The sequence below is a fragment of the Myotis daubentonii genome, chromosome 18 (assembly GCF_963259705.1).
Source record: "Myotis daubentonii chromosome 18, mMyoDau2.1, whole genome shotgun sequence".
NCBI classification, from domain to species: domain Eukaryota; kingdom Metazoa; phylum Chordata; class Mammalia; order Chiroptera; family Vespertilionidae; genus Myotis; species Myotis daubentonii.
Genome location: NC_081857.1, coordinates 33490771 through 33507852, shown reverse-complemented (window position 1 = coordinate 33507852; position 17082 = coordinate 33490771). Strand labels below are relative to the sequence as shown.

Below are 17082 nucleotides of genomic sequence, written 5' to 3'. Positions count from 1 at the left end.
CAACCCTGGTGATCTTTCTTCAGAGCATTGTCAGAATGGCAGAGGGGCGGGGTTGGCTCTTCAGAGAGAAAGCCTGTATGTCCACCACACGGGGAATTGCCTATATCCTGCCCCGATGGCAAATCCTTTCTGTGAGGCTACAAACATCACGAGTCCCCAGAGTTGAAGTGGGGCATCTTTACAGAAAAGAAGGGGAAATACAGCAAAGGGATGAAAAGAGAGACCAAAGAAAAAGTAGGTATGGGAGAGGAAGATGGGCTATCGCTGATGACAGGATTTTGCCAGTTGAGAACGTGGGCTGTAAAGAACAGATTCTGTGTGCAGACAGGGAGAGGTTTCCCTTCTGTTTGCTGAAAACACAGCGTACAGCCTTTGTCAAGCCATCCCTCAGACCGTGTGCTCCGGCCGCAGATAAGACTTTTATGGATGGATTATTTGTAAACAATGTTATTGCTCTATGATTAAAACAACGGTTGTGTAATTCCTGAGGGAAGAAGATATAAGAGCTGCAGAAACTGCCCCGGGGTCTCTCAGAAGGCTGAAGAAAGCGGTCCTCAGAGCCTTGCATGCCAACCAGGTAACCTCCTGCTCTCTGCCAGCTACTCACTGGGCAGAAACGATAAGCTGCAGCTCTAATGGTGTTGGGCATGCTTCTGGCTGTTCTGTGGGATATATGAATGACTTATTTTCTTTCTTCCCCCATTAGTAAGAGCATTGGCTTCGGCCTCAAATAGTGCAGGGTTAAATCATGGCTCTGCAATCGAGCAGCTGTGGAACTTTAAGAAAGTTAATCTTTTGTGTTTTTAATCTTCACCCAAGGATATGTTTATTGATTTTTTTAGAAGTGTGGGGAGAGAGAAACATCGATGTGAGAGAAACATTGATCAGTTGCCTCCCATACCTGGCCCAACCAGGAATTGGACCCACAACCTCGGTAAGTGCCTCAACCAGGAATTGAACCCACAATGTTTTGGATGCTGCTGCAACCAACTGAGCCACCCAGTCAGGGCAGGAAAGTTACTTTTTAAAAAATATGTTTTTATTGATTTTTAGAGAGAGAGAGGAAAGGAGAGGGCTAGAGAGATAGAAATATTGATTAGGGAGAAACATCATCCATCATTTGCCTCCTTCCTGCATGCCCCCCTCAAGGGATCAAGCTCGAAACCCAGGCATGTGCCCTGACCAGGAATGGAACTGGTAAGCTCTTGGTTCCTAGGTTGACACTCAACCACTGAGCCACACCGGCTAGGCAAGAAACTTAATCCTAATGAATGTCAGCGTCCTCATAAATGAGCTAATGATACCTGCAGTACAGCCTAGTTATGAGAGTTAAATTAGATGAGATATAAGAATTCCATGAATGTCGGTTTGTTAACATTCATTTGTAGATTATTCAGAAAGATGCTGTGCCTCCCTCCCCCCAGACAGTTGGCTTAACAGAGGAGTTCTTACTATTTGTGTTTCAGGGGGATTTTGGGACATGAGAATACCTCCATCACTTGGGAAGGAAGTTTGTCAAAAGAGTGCAGGGCTAATGCAGTGATTTAAAGGAGGTGGGTGGCCCTAGCTGGTTTGGCTCAGTGGATAGAGTGTTGGCCTGCGAACTGAAGGGTCCCAGGTTCGAGTCCAGTCAAGGGCACATGCCCAGGTTGCAGACTCGATCCCCAGTGGGCGGGGGGCGGGGGGCGGGGGGGGGGTGCATGCAGGAGGCAGCCAATCAGTGATTCTCTCTCATCATTGATGTTTCTATATCTTTTCCTCTCCCTTCCTCTCTGGAATCAATAATAAATATATTTTAAAAATAAAATAAAAATAAAGGAGGGGGGTGGTCATCACAGCCCCACACTCTTCATCCTTTTGTTTCCTCTTTATTAACTGTATCCAGGTGTCCATATGGAGCTAATCTTTAGATTTTCCAGGAAAGTTTCCATTTCAAAGTCATGTTCTACTCTTCCCCTTAAGCAATGTATTATTTGAGAGCTAGAACACGTGTCCTGATTTTTGGATCCTAATGCATGCTTAACTGAGAAGTCAATGAATTGCCCATTTTCATAATTACTTGGGGGGAAATCTTGGGCCCATTCCCATGCTTACACTAAAATAAATGCCAGATGGATGAAAATAGAGAATATAGGTATGTATGTGGATGGTGATGGCCAGTTTTTCTGATATCAATTCCAAAGATAGAAAGGAGACGAGAGATATGACGATTTTTGAAATTTTCAGTATGGCAAAGAAGATAAACAAGAGAAAATACAAAATGGGAAATATTCTGAGTAATATGCAAAAGGCAATAACTATTCAAAAAAAAAAGGCTTCACAAATTCCCGAGAAAAAAAGAGAAACAATCAAGTAGCAAAGCTATAAACAAAACCTTTACAAAAGAAACTTTAAAAGCTCATCCCTGTATGAAGAGATGTTCTACTTCATTAGCATATTTTAAATGCTAACAAAAACAATGAGGTGTTTCTCTAATATACCAACATTAGCAAGAACGCAATAGACAAATTGGGCATTCATTGAGGGTACAGTTAGTGGAATGTACAATGCAGCCCAAATGGAGGGCATCTGAGCCACGGGTATCAACGCAGCAATGCCCACGTTCCGTGCAGCTAGAACCCTGTGTATGTGAATTTATACCAAAGAAAGGATCGAAGCTGCATAAAAATTACACGAGTGGAAAAGATTTATTACCATCAATTTGTTTCTAAGAAACAAAACCAGGTTGCAGGACTCTATGACTCCATTTATATAAAATCTCTCACACAGAGAGATGCATATGGAAAAAGGTCTATAAGCTAGTTTCTAAATTGTGTATCTCTGGGAGATGGGATTTACTTCTCACTTTCTAGTTTTTCACTGAGCATATACTGTTTGATGGTGGGACAAGATAACAAACTTTTATTTTAAGAAGGGGCACCGCCTAAGTGTAAAAGGGTTGCGCTTGAGTCAGAAAATCTGGTTGTAGCTGTGTGACAGTGAGCAAATGACTTTGGACCCATCAGCCTCCGGTTTCCTCAACTGTAAAATGCGGGTGTTAAGAGCACATATTCGCTTTGAAATTTAGCACCAAACAATTCACTGCTTTGATTTGATTGACTTGTCCACAGCAAGCCCATTACGTCCTGGTCTGTGAGAAATCTTGCCTGCGACACCCTCTGGCGGTGCCCCTGAGAATAGCAGGGGCAGGCTCTCCACAAAATACCTAATGCCTCCGCATGGACTTTTAAACCATTCAGCCCAGGACAGCGAGGTCCCTTCCCTGGCCCAGAGACATGGCAGACATGAACAACACCTCATACGTTCAATGTTCCCACTCTCCTAAACATTTAGTTGAAGATGCCCTTTGGTGTATCACCTTGGTTTAGCCAGAAAAATATTTTTGTTCTCCATATGTGATTTGGCACCTGAATTCCTAGCTCCATCTCACCGGCGCACATGTGTTCAGATTGCAGATCTAGGTGAAGCCGGGAGCTTCCAGGGAACACTGGCCAGGGCTCTGAGATCCTCTCGATAAACGGTTCCGAAGCTTGTCTGCCCCCGGGGAAAAGGAGGATGGCCTCCAAGAGCGTGTGGCTGCTCCTGCTGGTGGCCGGCACCGGCGCCCTGGGCGGTGAGTATCGGGCCCTTGGCTGGAACAGAGCCCACGGCCAGGGTTCGCGGCACTCACACGGCACAGCCAGATCCATTTGCCCCCAAAATATTTAGGCACTTCAGGAAATAGACGCTAAAGGCAAAAACGAAAGACAAGATGATGTGGTAAATACAAATACACGCCAGGAATTTAGAATCAAGAATTCCAACCTTGTACGATTGTGAGCCATAGTCAACTCATCAGCGACATGTAGATTATAACAATTATTTTGCAAGTTTGTGAAGGGTAGCGATATGTGTTTAAAACACCTGACACCTCGCCATCAGGAAATGAGGGCTATACTCAGAACTGCCAACGTTTATGCCTTGCTTTCCTACTTGACCAGGTGGGGAGTTTGGGTTGGAAAGATGGATCCTACACGGGTAACAACCTAGCATCAAGTATAAAATAACATGTCAACAAAGCGGGGGGCAGTACCCTAGAATCCACCAGTGCAGAAAACGGGAAGAGTGAGCTAAAGATAAGTCTCAACAAATATCTGAACTGAAAGGAACGGCAATGTAGGTTCCATTGTTCTATTGATGAGGGAAAATACGGTCCCAAGAGGGGTAGAGACATGCCCGAGGTCTCTCAGTAAGGTTAGGGGGTGCTCTGGCTCAGTCCTGGGTGCTCCCGCCATTCCCTAGGGCCCCGCTGGGCATTGTATGGGGGGGGGGGCAGTAAGTGAGGAAACCATGCCCCCGCCCACTTCTGTTGAGAAAAGAGCCTCTTGTATACAACCCGGCTCTTCACCCAGAGGGGACGACCTTGGCTGGAGGGGGGATTGGAAGGAAACACAGAGAGAAACAGGGCTCTTTTGGCATCATGTTGGTGGCCACCCGCTGTCCCATCCACCCATGGACCCGGGGCACTCGGACACCTCTGAACCGTGCCAGCATGTGTAACTCAGAGGTCCCTGCTGCAGAGCCGCCTCCCATGCAGTTTCTAACCAACTAACCAGTAGTTCCTGTTGCTCTGGTTCTGGCTTCCCTGAGGCAGCTTGCAATTTGCCCACACTCTATGCTGGGACGCGAGAAACAAGCCCCCACTCGAGGGTTCACTGAACCTCTCTGGTTCCTCCCTCAGAGAAGGTGAAGGCAGAACACTCACGCCTGGCCCATCCATTCCTTTTTTACAGCTCTCCCTCCCAGCCGTACAAAGACTTTCTCCTGATTCTACTGTCTTGGCGGGAGGGGGGTTCTCACAACACACCCTGTTATTCTTTGCATTATGGCTTGTGGAAGGAGTCTACGCTTGCATTTAAGGGGAGTGTGGGAATGAGAAGGGCATTTTCTCTCTCAGGGAGACTTGATGGTCAAGAGCATCACCCTGTGGCCTCAGCAGTGATTTCTTTGTCCCGGCCCTCAGCTGCCTTTCACCTGAAACAATTCACTCAACGCGTAGGGAGACAGAAAAGCAACATGACTGGTGGGCAATGAAAGACTTCCATCCAGTGACCATTTTCAAAAGGATTACACTGGTCATAATGATAACATGATTAATTTTAATAGCTGCAATTACTTAAGTAGCTACTATTTACTGAACAATTACTACATACCAGCTCTGTGCTAATCGCTGTTCATGCAGCATCTCCTTGAATCCTCCCAACAATCTAATGAGAAAGGTACATGTTGTCAGTCATTGTGCAAACACTACACTAAAGCTAAGAGAGGTCACAGAGTGCTCCCGAGGCCACAGCTCGCAGCGGTGGAGTAAACAGGCTGTTGCATCCAGGCGACACGCCAGCGGCTGAAGGCTCTCGCCACGCACGTGGTGACCAGGAGCTCTGGCACCAGGAGAGGTGGGGCTGGGGGCTGGGGCTGCTAGGAACACTCGCCCTTGCCCAGGTCCCACCTCATCTCCATCTGCGTGACGTCAACAGGCCACTTCACCTCTTTGAGGTTTTATCTGTACAGTGGGGATGGACATCTCTCTCTCTGGAGGTCTGGTGATTAAAGAAGGCAATCTGAACGGTTCAGGGACGCAGCCCATTCACCAATCGCCCAACAGGGAGAGTCTGCCGCTCTGGGCCACGCTTCCTTGGCTCCTGGGCCCAATCCTCCCTCTCTCCCCCTTCTCCCACACCTGCCTGGTGGACACCCTACCCTTCCCTGCCCATTCCTGCCTCCACTCCTCTGCTCACCCACCCCCTTTGCCTAACGTGGCCCCTCCCCGGGCTACTGTCTCACAGCCCAGCTCATCTCAGTTTTCAGCCCAGCTGCCATTAGCTTGTCCTATGTCTTCCTGGGCAAAAAGCCACTCCCTCCTTGCCATGCCTGAAGCTACCAACGCGAGCCCTCGCCCTCTCCTGGGTGCCTCGACATATAGCTGTTGGATCTCAGTACCAATGTGGGGGTTCCACCCAATGCATTCTTTGTTGGGAAATAGCCATCAGATGGGGTGGGGACCCACGGGGCCCAGGGTGAGAGGGACCTGAGCCAAACTCCGCTGGTCACCTGACTTCATCGCCCCTCCGCTGGCTGGTGGAGCACAGCGACACTTTGGTTGTTCTGGAATTAGTGTCGGTTCAGAGTCAGCGTCCAGTAATCCTCCAAGGATCCAATTTGTACTTTTCCCCACTGACAGCCATTCTGGTAAGAGGCCGTCATCCCCTTGGGGAAAGACTGGGGAGGATTCAGCCTAGAGTATTCGCAGCTTAGGAAAGTCCGAGCCTCCCTTCCATTCCAGGAACGCCAGGTCTGTAACGGGATCGAGGGGGAAATGGATGGCTTTTGCCATCAGAGCTTGTCATTGCCTTGTGCTTGCGTGCAGACATCCTCATGAGGCCCAGCTGTGCTACCGGGTGGTTTTTCCACAAGTCCCATTGCTACGGGTACTTCCGGAAGCTGAGGAATTGGTCCGATGCTGAGGTAAGACATGCTTGTCCAAAGCCGGGGGCCACCCTGGGCTCCAGACCTCCTTTGACTCCGAATCAAGGCATCCCGAGAAGTCACCTGGCTGGTGACATGGAGAGAAGAGGGCTGTGTGCTCAGCTCAGCCCATGTTTCAAGCATTGATGGAGCGGGCGCTCTCTGCCCAGACCCTCAGTGGGCTGCGAAGATGTGAGAATGAACAGGACACAGCCCCTGCCCTCCGGGAGTTCACTGTCAGTAAGAGAGACAGAACTGGTGTGAGTCAGAGGAGGACGAGAAGCTGAGAAGTTACAGAAAGAGCCATTGCATTGCAGTAGGAGAGCTGCCAGGAAGAGCAGGGGTGTGGCCAGGCCTGGAGCTCAGGCCTCAGACCCTGACAAACTGTGAGGCAGAGGATGGAGAGCTTAGTGGTCCTCACGGCCTGACAAATACATCAGCTCAGTTCACCACGGCTTCAGAGATATCCAAGGAGCCGGTCGAATGAGTTACTCAGGGGAGCGTGGGGAGTCCGCTGTGCCTCTCTGGCCTGTGGTTGTTTCATTAAAGTGACTGCGGGGGCCTCATGGGAAAGTATGGGGTGACCTGGGCCCGGAATGGCCTCAGAACCCCTGAGACAAGCAACTCAGCACAGGTGGGGCCCTACGGCGAGATAGCTACTGAGGATCCAAGTCTTCTCTGGCCTTAACACATGCGGAATTCATGGGGATGGTGGCATGTAAACAGAAAATGTCTTCCCAAGATCCCAGCGAGAGGAGCTAGCAAACCCAGGAAGTCAGCCATAACGCAAGGCTTTCCTGAACTGATGTGAATGATAGTTTAAAATATATAGATATATATACAAACAAGGGGTCCTCAGGCTGTCCATGGCAGAGGGTCGGGGGGGGTGGGGGGAGGAGAAAGAGTGATGTGGGAAGCAGCTTGAGAAAACCTTGGGAGGCATTTGTCTGCCTGTCCCCGGAGATTCCAGCACTAATTCTGCCAGAACGCCGGCGGGGAGCGGGGGCTGGGGGGTGGGGGGGGCGTGGAGGAAGCTGACCGGGACCTGGGAGCTCCTCAGACCTGAGTTTAAGTCAGGGCTCTGATGCTCCTTAGTCACAGAAGCACCTCACTTTACCAGTTTTCTTGCTGTAAAATGGGGGTAACACGTTGACCCCCGGGGGCTGTCAGGGGGACTTATTAAAGCAAGTTGCCAAAAGCCAGTGGCATGCAGTAGATACTCAGTTCAGGTTTTCAAGGCAAAAAAATGAGTCCACGGGATCGAGACCGAGCCTTGGCAGTTAGCCATGCAGCACCGGAGGCCAGAGGAGGTTCTGGAGGCCGCGGCCCCTGCTGTTCTTGGCTCCCTGCCAGTGCTGATGGTCAATCTTAGTGCCCGAGGCTCCTGGAAGCCATCCAGGGGACAGACGGGGAGAATGACAGGGAGAGCCCATCTCGGCTGCAGAGGCGGAGGGAGGTCTGAGTCCTGTTCCAGCTTCGCCACCACCAGCTGTGTGAGCTTGGAGGGAAAATATCGCTTAAACACTCCCAGCCCATTTCCTCTCCGCCCCAGGAAGTTCTGTGCCTGGTGCACCCACTACATGTTGACTGGTAATCTGGCCTCCATGCCTCACACATTTGAAAGTCAAGTGCAACTCCCAGTAAAAAAGCAGTTAGGAGCTGTAGAGTGGATGGCGAGTGTGAGGACTGAGCTATCATTACACAGGGACCACACCTCACCCCAAGCAAGAGCCTGAAGGCAAGCACTGGAGTAGCAGCCACGACCAATCCATGTTTTTATTACATTAAAGTTCTATCCCGTAGGCAGATCCCGTAACACAGTGTATATCTTTATCGATAAAATGCGTATAAAGTGTTTGCTTGGTTTCATTGGACAGTAAGTTTTAGGTTGGAGAATAGCACATTTTATAATCAAGTGGTTTCTTAGATTTGTTTGGGAGGTAGTATTATAAAACATAATTATGACAAATGTGGCCTCCTGACAACTCCCTGGGTCGCGGTAATCATTTTCTCCGTTTCCAGATAATGAAACTAAGTGAGCTCAGAGAGGTGCAGTGACTTGTGCAGGTCACATACACTAATGAGAGGCAGCACCAGGACCCCAGGCACTTCCACGGACCCTACAGCCCGGGCCCCTGCCTGGAGCTGCCTCGTCCTCTGAGACCCGGCACTTGTTCCCTCCCTTGGTGACAGGAAGGCCAGGACGCCTTCTGTGGGGTTTAGATGACGACTTCCGGAGGCGGTGGGGTTGTGAGAGGCCCCACTGCATGGCACAGGCGAGGGCTGTGCTTTTAAACCTCGAGGCATCACCGTGACTTCTCCTTGCCCACAGCTCGAGTGTCAGTCCTTTGGGAACGGAGCCCACCTGGCGTCTATACAGAACCTACAGGAAGCCAAAGCCATCTCCGAGTACATAAGTGGCTACCAAAGGAGCCTGCCCGTGTGGATCGGCCTGCACGACCCGCAGAAGGTAAACTCAGACGTGGCCCACAGAGGCCCTGTGGGAAAGCCAGAGAGCTAGCCCCTCTCCGGAACTGGCCGCCAGGCCCCCTGGCAGGGGGCACACAGAGTGGAGCTTACACATGCCTCCAACTGAGAGGGGCCAAAGCCTCCAGGTCAGGGTCCAGTTCCAAGTAAAGTCCTCCCCAATCTTAGAACGCAAAATTACCATTTTTTTTTAAAAGAAAATGTTTGTGCAGACACATACACACACACCTGGTATGGCACCCAGCTTAATTAAATCTCCATTGGATCTTGGCTTAAAGTTGGAAACTTTCAGCTAAGCTTTCTCCTAGATGCCCTTATGTTTTTTAAATTTTTCTATTTTATTGAGGGGGGGGGGGTTGTTGTTCCACTTATCTGTGCACTCATTGGTTGTGTCTTGTACGTTCCCTGACCGGAGATGGTACTGACCCCCTTGGCGTACCAGAACAGTGCTCTAGCCAACTGAGCTACTGTCCAGAGCCGATGCGCTTATGCTTTTGATGATTCCTTAACCTTTTGCACTAGACTCTCATTTTCCTCTCCATCAACACCTCACTGTAAGGAGCGGCCTGTGAGGTCTTCGGGTGGAGGTCTCTGTGGGATCTGCCGTGAGCAGGTTCTTCGTGGGGCATCTATAGTGAACCCAGACCAACATACGGAGCACGGGAGCGAACACCCAGACAGTTCCTTGATAAAACTTTCCCACCGATGTTACACATATTCTTTACAATTCATTTTCCATTTTTACGTATTCACACGGCTACCAACCAGAGCTCTCATCCAGAGGTAAAATATTTACATATATCCCCACCAGATAGGTTTTGTCATTCATTTTTATACATTTGTGACTAAAGAAAGGAAGTGGCGAATGAACGTTCTAGAAAGTATGTGATGTCTCTAGTTATCAAAGAAATGCAAATTAAAGGGATATAACTTGACTTATTGTTCTATCAAACTTTTGTTTTGTCTTAATAATATTTTTTCAATATTTTTAAGGATATGCCTAATTGCCCACTGGATGGGGATGTTAATTCCTCCAAATGAATCATTTTGGACAGGAGTTGGCCATGAATATCAATCCCCTCGAACGATTCATGCCCTTTGGCCATTCATTCTATTTCTGGGATTCTATTCCAAGAAAATAATTTTAAGTATAGAGACAGCTTTATGAATAAAGTTATAGCAGTATTATTTGTAATAATTGTAAATTGAAAACAATATAAACTTCAATCATTAGGGGAATTATTCAGGTAAATTATGGTACAGACTTAGCATTAAAAAATGTTTCGGAAGCAAGATAGAGTTGGGTATATATTTTAAAGATCACCTGTTTTTCAGTTCACAAGCATATTGTGATAGATAAAAATGTTTACACCAGAAATGAATACGCTAAGAGATGAATAATGTTTACGGAGCGACTTTCAACGTTTCCTTTTTCACACATTCCTATGCTTTCCCACTTTTTAAAATAAAAACTGCATTTTCACCCAGCCAGGTGGCTCAGTGGTTGAGTGTTGACCTATGAACCAGGAGGTCACTGGTTTGATTCCGGTCAAGGGCACATGCCTGGGTTTCGGGGCTCTATCCCCAGTGGGGGACATGCAGGAGGCAGCCGATCAATGATTCTCTTTCATCATTGATGTTTTATACCTCTCTCTCCCTCTGCCTTCCTCTCTGAAATCAATAAAAATATATTTAAAACTAAAAACAAGAAACAAGAACTGCATTTTAGAGGGGCCTGAGGGCTGTACCTGGGCTGTGAGGGGGTGGGGTGACCCCCGGGGCTGTGAAAGGCGGGGCTGACCTCTGCATGCCCTCTGTCTCCTGTCACCCGCAGAGTCAGCAGTGGCGGTGGATCGACGGGACCTCGTACTTATTCAGAACCTGGTCCGGCAGGTCCATGGCTGGAAACCAGCACTGTGCTGAGATGAACGCCCACAGTGAGTTCTAAGGCTCCGCCCTCCCCTCCCCCTTATCTCTGGTTCCAAGCAAAGCAGCCAGAAAACGCTGCTCGGCTCAGCACGGAGCCGCACACATTTACATGGCTGTGCCTTCTCTTACAGACTTTTTAACTTGGAACAGCAAGGAATGCGACAAGCTCCAACACTTCCTCTGCAAGTACCGGCCGTAGAGCAGGAATCGGGGTCCCGCAGCCCCGGCCCAAACCCCTCCCCCCTTCTTGCCCTGCCACCGTGTCTATGTCTGATCGTTGCCTCAGGAAGTAAACGTGGTAACCATGCTGGTGAGGCTCTTACTGCACGGTTTTTATCGGGTTAGCGGCAGAGCCCTCAACATCGATACAACAACGGCTTCCAGCTCTAAATGCTCACTCCACAATCGCTATCCATTACACTCGTCTTTCCTCCTCCCGCCTCCACGTGTCTCGTGCAGACTAGGGGTGCACATCCCTCCCGATGGAAGAGCTGGGTGTCCGGCCACTGGGGATACAGGTTTGAAGACGGGAGGAATCGCTAGTGAGCTCTGGGTCACAACTGACAGCCAGACCGCCTCAAGCAAACAAGAAAAAGTATTGGTTATGTCACTCCGCCGTCCACAGGCAGGTCTGGGCTTCAGGCATCGCTTGACCAAGGGCTCCACAAAGCCCCCAGGGTGGGGCTTTCTCTCCGCACCCTTTGACCTTGTTTTGCTGAGAATAAACTTCTATTATTCCACCCCATCTAGTTGCACGGTTGGCTACAGCAGCTCCGAGCCTCACCTTGTCAGGAAAGAGAGTCACAGCCCTCAAACAAAAGCCTCCAAATTACAGCCTCTTCCGCCAAGAATCTTGAGTCACATGCTCCCTCTTAACCAATCACTATGGCCGAGAGGAGGGACTGGGATGGTGAACTTCGCTCAGGTAGCTCCCTGGAGCCAGGGGTGTAGTCTGCTTCCCACAAAGGCCGCTGCTGCAGATACGGTTCCTGTCTAGGAGGCATGCCCCTCTGGGAAGGCGCAGCCCATGGGCCGCAGGACCAGAGCAGGCTGCCCCCTTAGCTGCGTACTTAGGGCGGTGCACCCGCCCACGGCCCTCCTGGGACCCTGCTGGCTGAGGGGCCATCCTTGGGGAGCTCTGTCCTGAGGCCCCACAGCAGGACTTTAGACTCAAGTGTCTGAACCGAGACTGGAGAGGCACCTGATGCCAAAAAGAAAGCAACCAGGTAGATGCTGTTCCCCCAAGTGTGCTCACGGGCATAGAACTCCAGCCACCGCCTAAGGCAGTTTGTTATCCTGGGAAGAGCAAAAGGCTTTGGAACTAGGCCTCTGCGACTGCCTCCAACTGGCTGTAGGAGGTGGAGCCTGACATCTCTGAGACCCTGTCTTTTTTCTCGGGAATCTAAGGGCTAAATTGGTGGGAACAGGTAGAGTTTGGAATGGGGCCTGACATACATGCTTAACAAGTGCAGCTGTCCTCTCTGAGAGTGACACAAGCTGTCGTAATAGCTGCTTACGACCGTGACACAAGCTGACACCCTCCACTGGGGAGTAGGACAGCAGCACAGGGGAAACTTGGGCTCCAGGAAACTCTGTGCATGTGTCTCCTGGCCCATGAGGGAGCCCACGGGAAGCAATACAGACAGGATGGTGAGGGAGGTGCGTTCCAAGCTCTAATTCAAAAATCTCGCACACGTTTCCATCAGACTTACTCCATGCGAAGTCATCATTGTCACTGCATGGATGAAGGCAAAGGAGAGATTAAGCCAGAAATCACACAGATGAAAATCTTTGTGATCTTGGGTTCGATGTCTTAGGGCACAAAAAGCCAAAACCACAGAAGAAAAGAAATCATAAATTATCGTCAACATGAAAAGCGTTTGCTCTTAAAATATACTGTTGAAAAGCTAAAAGACATGTCATGAAATGGGAGAAAAATATTTGTACAACATAGACCTGAGAAAGGGCTTGCAATTCAATAAGAAGGCAACTTGATTATTTTTTAAATGGGCAAGAGAAGTGAACAGACACTTCACCAAAAAATACACACGAATAGCCAATAAGCACATGAGTAGATATTCAACCTCACTAGTTAATTTAACTAGAGCACTGCTAATTAAAACCAAATGTGGTTATCCCAGGAATGCAGGATTCAACACAGGAAAATCCACCAATCCGTGTACTATGTCATACTAATAGCATGAAGGAAAACCCTCACATGGTTATCTCAGTTGGCTTTGTTTTAAGCATTCGGCAAAGTCTATCTTCCTTTTATAATTAAAAACAATCTCAGAGCCCTGGCTGGCGGGGCTTGGTTGGTTGAGCGCCATCCTGTGCACCGAAGATCTCCGGTTCATTTTTCTGATCCTGTTTACTCTGTAGGATTATTACCTGACTTTTCCTCTAGATCCTCCTCCCCGTAACCAAACACAAACAAGGAGAAATTTATTCTGCCTCTGCTGTGAGCCACAAGCCAGACTATTGCACTTCACCTGCAAGCATGAGGATGGTGGTGTGATGACCTAAGTCTTGAAGCTAGCAAAGTTGCAGGCTGCCAAGTTCTTTCCTTTAAAAAAAAGTTATATATATATATATATTTCAGAGAAGAAGCGGGAGAGAGAGAGAAACATCAATGATGAGAGAGAATCATTAATCGGCTGCCTCCTGTACTCCCCATACTGGGAATTGAGCCCGCAATCCAGGCATGTGCCCTGACCAGGAATTGAACCATGACCTCCTGGCTCATAGATCAACGCTCAGCCACTGAGCCACGCCAGCCGGACCCAAGTTCCTTTCTTAACAGCCCAATGATTATTTTCTTATCTCATGAAAGGCTGGCAGCATTCACATAGCAGACCCTCCCTTGATTTCCCAGGTCCAGCTAGTGCGCACCAAATGCGAGGCAGGGGTCCTGTGTAGAGGACATGGCTTGTGGGCAGTGGGAGGAAGCGTGAGGAAATCAGGTCCTCTTCAGCCTGTAGGAAATGCTGGTTCATTTCCTCACGCCCTCCCCAGTGCACAGCGTTCATTTATTGAACACTTACCATGTTCAAGGCACTGTGCTCAGTGCCTGACATGCACTATCCCACTTCACCACCACCATAATCCAGTGATACTCTAAGTCAGTGGTTCTCAACCTGTGGGTCGCGATCCCTTTGGCGGTCGAACGACCCTTTCACAGGGGTCGCCTAAGACGGTCCTGCATATCAGATATTTACATTACGATTCATAACAGTAGCAACATTACAGTTATGAAGTAGCAACAAAAATAATTTCATGGTTGGGTCACAACATGAGGAACTGTATTTAAAGGGCCAGAAGGTTGAGAACCACTTAGAGCAGTGATGGCGAACCTTTTGAGCTCAGTGTGTCAGCATTTTGAAAAACCCTAACTTAACTCTGGTGCTGTGTCACATATAGAAATTTTTTGATATTTGCAACCATCGTAAAACAAAGATTTATATTTTTGATATTTATTTTATATATTTAAATGCCATTTAACAAAGAAAAATCAACCAAAAAAATGAGTTCGCGTGTCACCTCTGACACGCGTGTCATAGGTTCACCATCACTGACGTAGAGTCTAAGTGAAGAAACGGGTTCTAAGAAATTCTAAACGATTAGTTCAGTGCATCCAGGTAGGATATGGCTGACTCCAAAGTCTATGTTAATGCCACTGTACTACAAGTGGTGTAGCTATGGATATAAAATTTACGTTTCTATCATTATATAGTCTTCCACTCCAGCTTCCTCCCTCACCCCACCTTGACAACCATTCCTGGTTGCAGCTGTGTTTTGTAAGATGCAGGAGGTATGCATGTTATTAAACTGGTTTGCGTTTCTCCTGTTCATCTGTCTTTTATTATAAGGAGGACTCAGCCGAGGACCTAGAAGGGAAAGGGAAAATCATTTTTCCTTTCTTAGTAGTGCCTTCCAGTATGAATTCCTCCTTTCCTTTCTGAGACACACAGCATGGTTATTTTAAATTCTGGGTCTGTCTGTTTCCAGAAATTCTGTTTCCTATGGTATGTGTCCTTCAGTGTGCTGTCTTCCTTTACAGTCTTCAGAGTATTGTGATTTTGGCGCCTGCCGTCTTGTTCTCTGGGCAATGGCTACTCTCTGGTGCTGTGTGTTGGGTAAGCGCTGAAGGCCGGGCCCTGGTAGGTGTGTATTTCAGGGGAGGGCCCTCAGGGAGAGCCCCAGACATTGCCTAGCCCCCTGTGGACCATCCGTGTTTGCTGCCACGTCACCAGGAGACACCCCTGACCACAGCTTCACATTTAAACCGCCAGGAAACCATGGCACCAGGAGAATATTGCTGGGCCATCCATCTGGGGGGTTGAGAATGGAGGTTTGTTACAGGGATCGTCAGAGTGTGACTGGTCAATCTGCAAGTCTGCGCCTGCACTGGGCACCAGGGTAGGGCTTTTACAACGTCCCTCCTCCCTCTGCCCCCTCCAGCCATCCTCCACCCCAGGCTCCACCCCGCTTCCAGCCTCATCCTTGCCTCTGTCCCATCCCCATCTAGGGCATCCTTCAGACTCCTCAGGGATTTCACACAGCTTTTAAAACAAAAAAATGCTTCCAATTCATGCTTTACTTTTTTTTTTCTGGTGCTTTTTGGGTTGATTTGGGAAGAAGCGTTCAAACAGCCCTAGTGCCAAGTAAAAAAAAAAAAAGGTTTGACAGGATAAAAATGTGATGCAAATTCTAAGGATGCCCATTATCAACAAAATTCTGAGACCTCCAAAAAAGCAGAGGCGGTTGCTTATGTAAATTGTTGGCTTTGTGGCTTATTATTTGTTATTGATATAGAAGACTGCGAGCACAGAATGTTTTTCCAACTGTTTCAGTGTGTGCGAAGGCGAAAGCTGACAATGAACGCCGGGGGCGGGGTGACAGGCGGTGCCAGGGTTGGCTCCTTGAGAATCACAGGCGACCGATAGCGCACTGTGTCTTCCCCGTGCAAACACTGAACCCTCCCTCCGGGAGGCTGCACCTCGTCTTGCTAGCTTTGTTCCCTGCATGACATCGTAGACACAAGGCCGCACCTGGAATGGTGACAATGGAGAGACAGCAAAACACCCAGTCAGTGCTCAGTGTGGTTCTTCTGAGAAATTCCATCAGACTCCACACCCTTTCCCCTACTTTTCTCAGGACCTTTCCCTTAATTAGATAACCATCTATTACCTATAAGCCTCAGACGCCTCCCTCACAAAACTGTGGGTCTGAATGTCGCCCCAGGCAATCAGAAAAGGCAAGTCCTGCCAAGTAAGAGGTTGGTTAACCACTAACCAAACCCTGGCACCGTCTGCTCTTCCCTCCCACAGCAGAATCTGCAAGTGAGTGCAGGAAAGAGCGGGATAGGGAGGTGCAGCGGTGAGAGCCCGGCCTGCTGAGGGCCCCTCCTCCCCTCCCCCAAATGTGCGGTGGCAAATGCAGAGCGAATCAGTCACTACGGGTTGTGTTTTTCTTCAGCCACGTTGAGCGGCTCAGATGCAGGCACACACACCTAGGTTACAGATTTGATCCCCAGTTGGGGCGACTGAGGTTTCTCTCTCACACTGATGTTTCTCTCTCTCTTCCTTTCCCTTCCTCTATCTCTAAAGTCAATAAAAACATATCCTCAGGCAAGGATTTAAAAAAAAAAAAAGGATAGGAAAAATCAAGCGGGCTCCACACCCTTGCTTATGCCAGCCCTTTGCCTATGTGCCAATACCCACTGGCAACTACTTAAAGGGCTACTATTAAAAGATTCATTCCTTGTGGTTTTGGAAGATTTTTTCTTATTATGCATATTATACATTAAAATAATAACAGCTCACTCCACAGGGAGCATTCTGGACCACCAAGTGAGAGGGACTCAGATGAGGAGCCAGGCCAGGTGGTTACCTTAGGATGCAGTACCAGGAACATCAGCCCCTGCGCGGTGGCTGGGCACCCATCAGGCTGCCACAGCCCGAGAAAGGAGGGGTGGGAGCTACCTACCCACTCCTGCACGTGCCCGGGAGCAGGACCACTCCCTGCCAGTAGGGAGTAGGAGGATGTTTTCCTTTGACTTGCTGCTGCTCTGAGACCTTTGGCCCAGTTTAGGCAGCCAGCTGAGCCCTGATAAACAGGGGAGTGCCCTCTGGGGGCAGGAGTCTGGGGCTCTATAAAGCC

General features: G+C 48.9%; 1 protein-coding gene across 2 annotated transcripts; it reads left to right on the top strand.

The window, feature by feature from the left end:
• The first annotated feature begins 450 nt into the window (after nt 1–450).
• Nucleotides 451–11225, top strand: REG4 (regenerating family member 4). Of its 2 annotated transcripts, none has more exons than XM_059674073.1 (6): nt 451–577; nt 3456–3613; nt 6407–6504; nt 8837–8974; nt 10826–10928; nt 11052–11225. In XM_059674073.1, exons 2-6 carry the CDS (start codon nt 3556–3558, stop codon nt 11117–11119), a joined length of 465 nt encoding a protein of 154 aa, XP_059530056.1. In that variant the 5' UTR covers nt 451–577; nt 3456–3555; the 3' UTR covers nt 11120–11225. The 2 variants fall into 2 exon arrangements, with proteins under 2 accessions (XP_059530056.1, XP_059530055.1); XM_059674072.1 differs by having other exon boundaries at nt 453–577; nt 3462–3613.
• Nucleotides 11226–17082: the final 5857 nt, after the last annotated feature.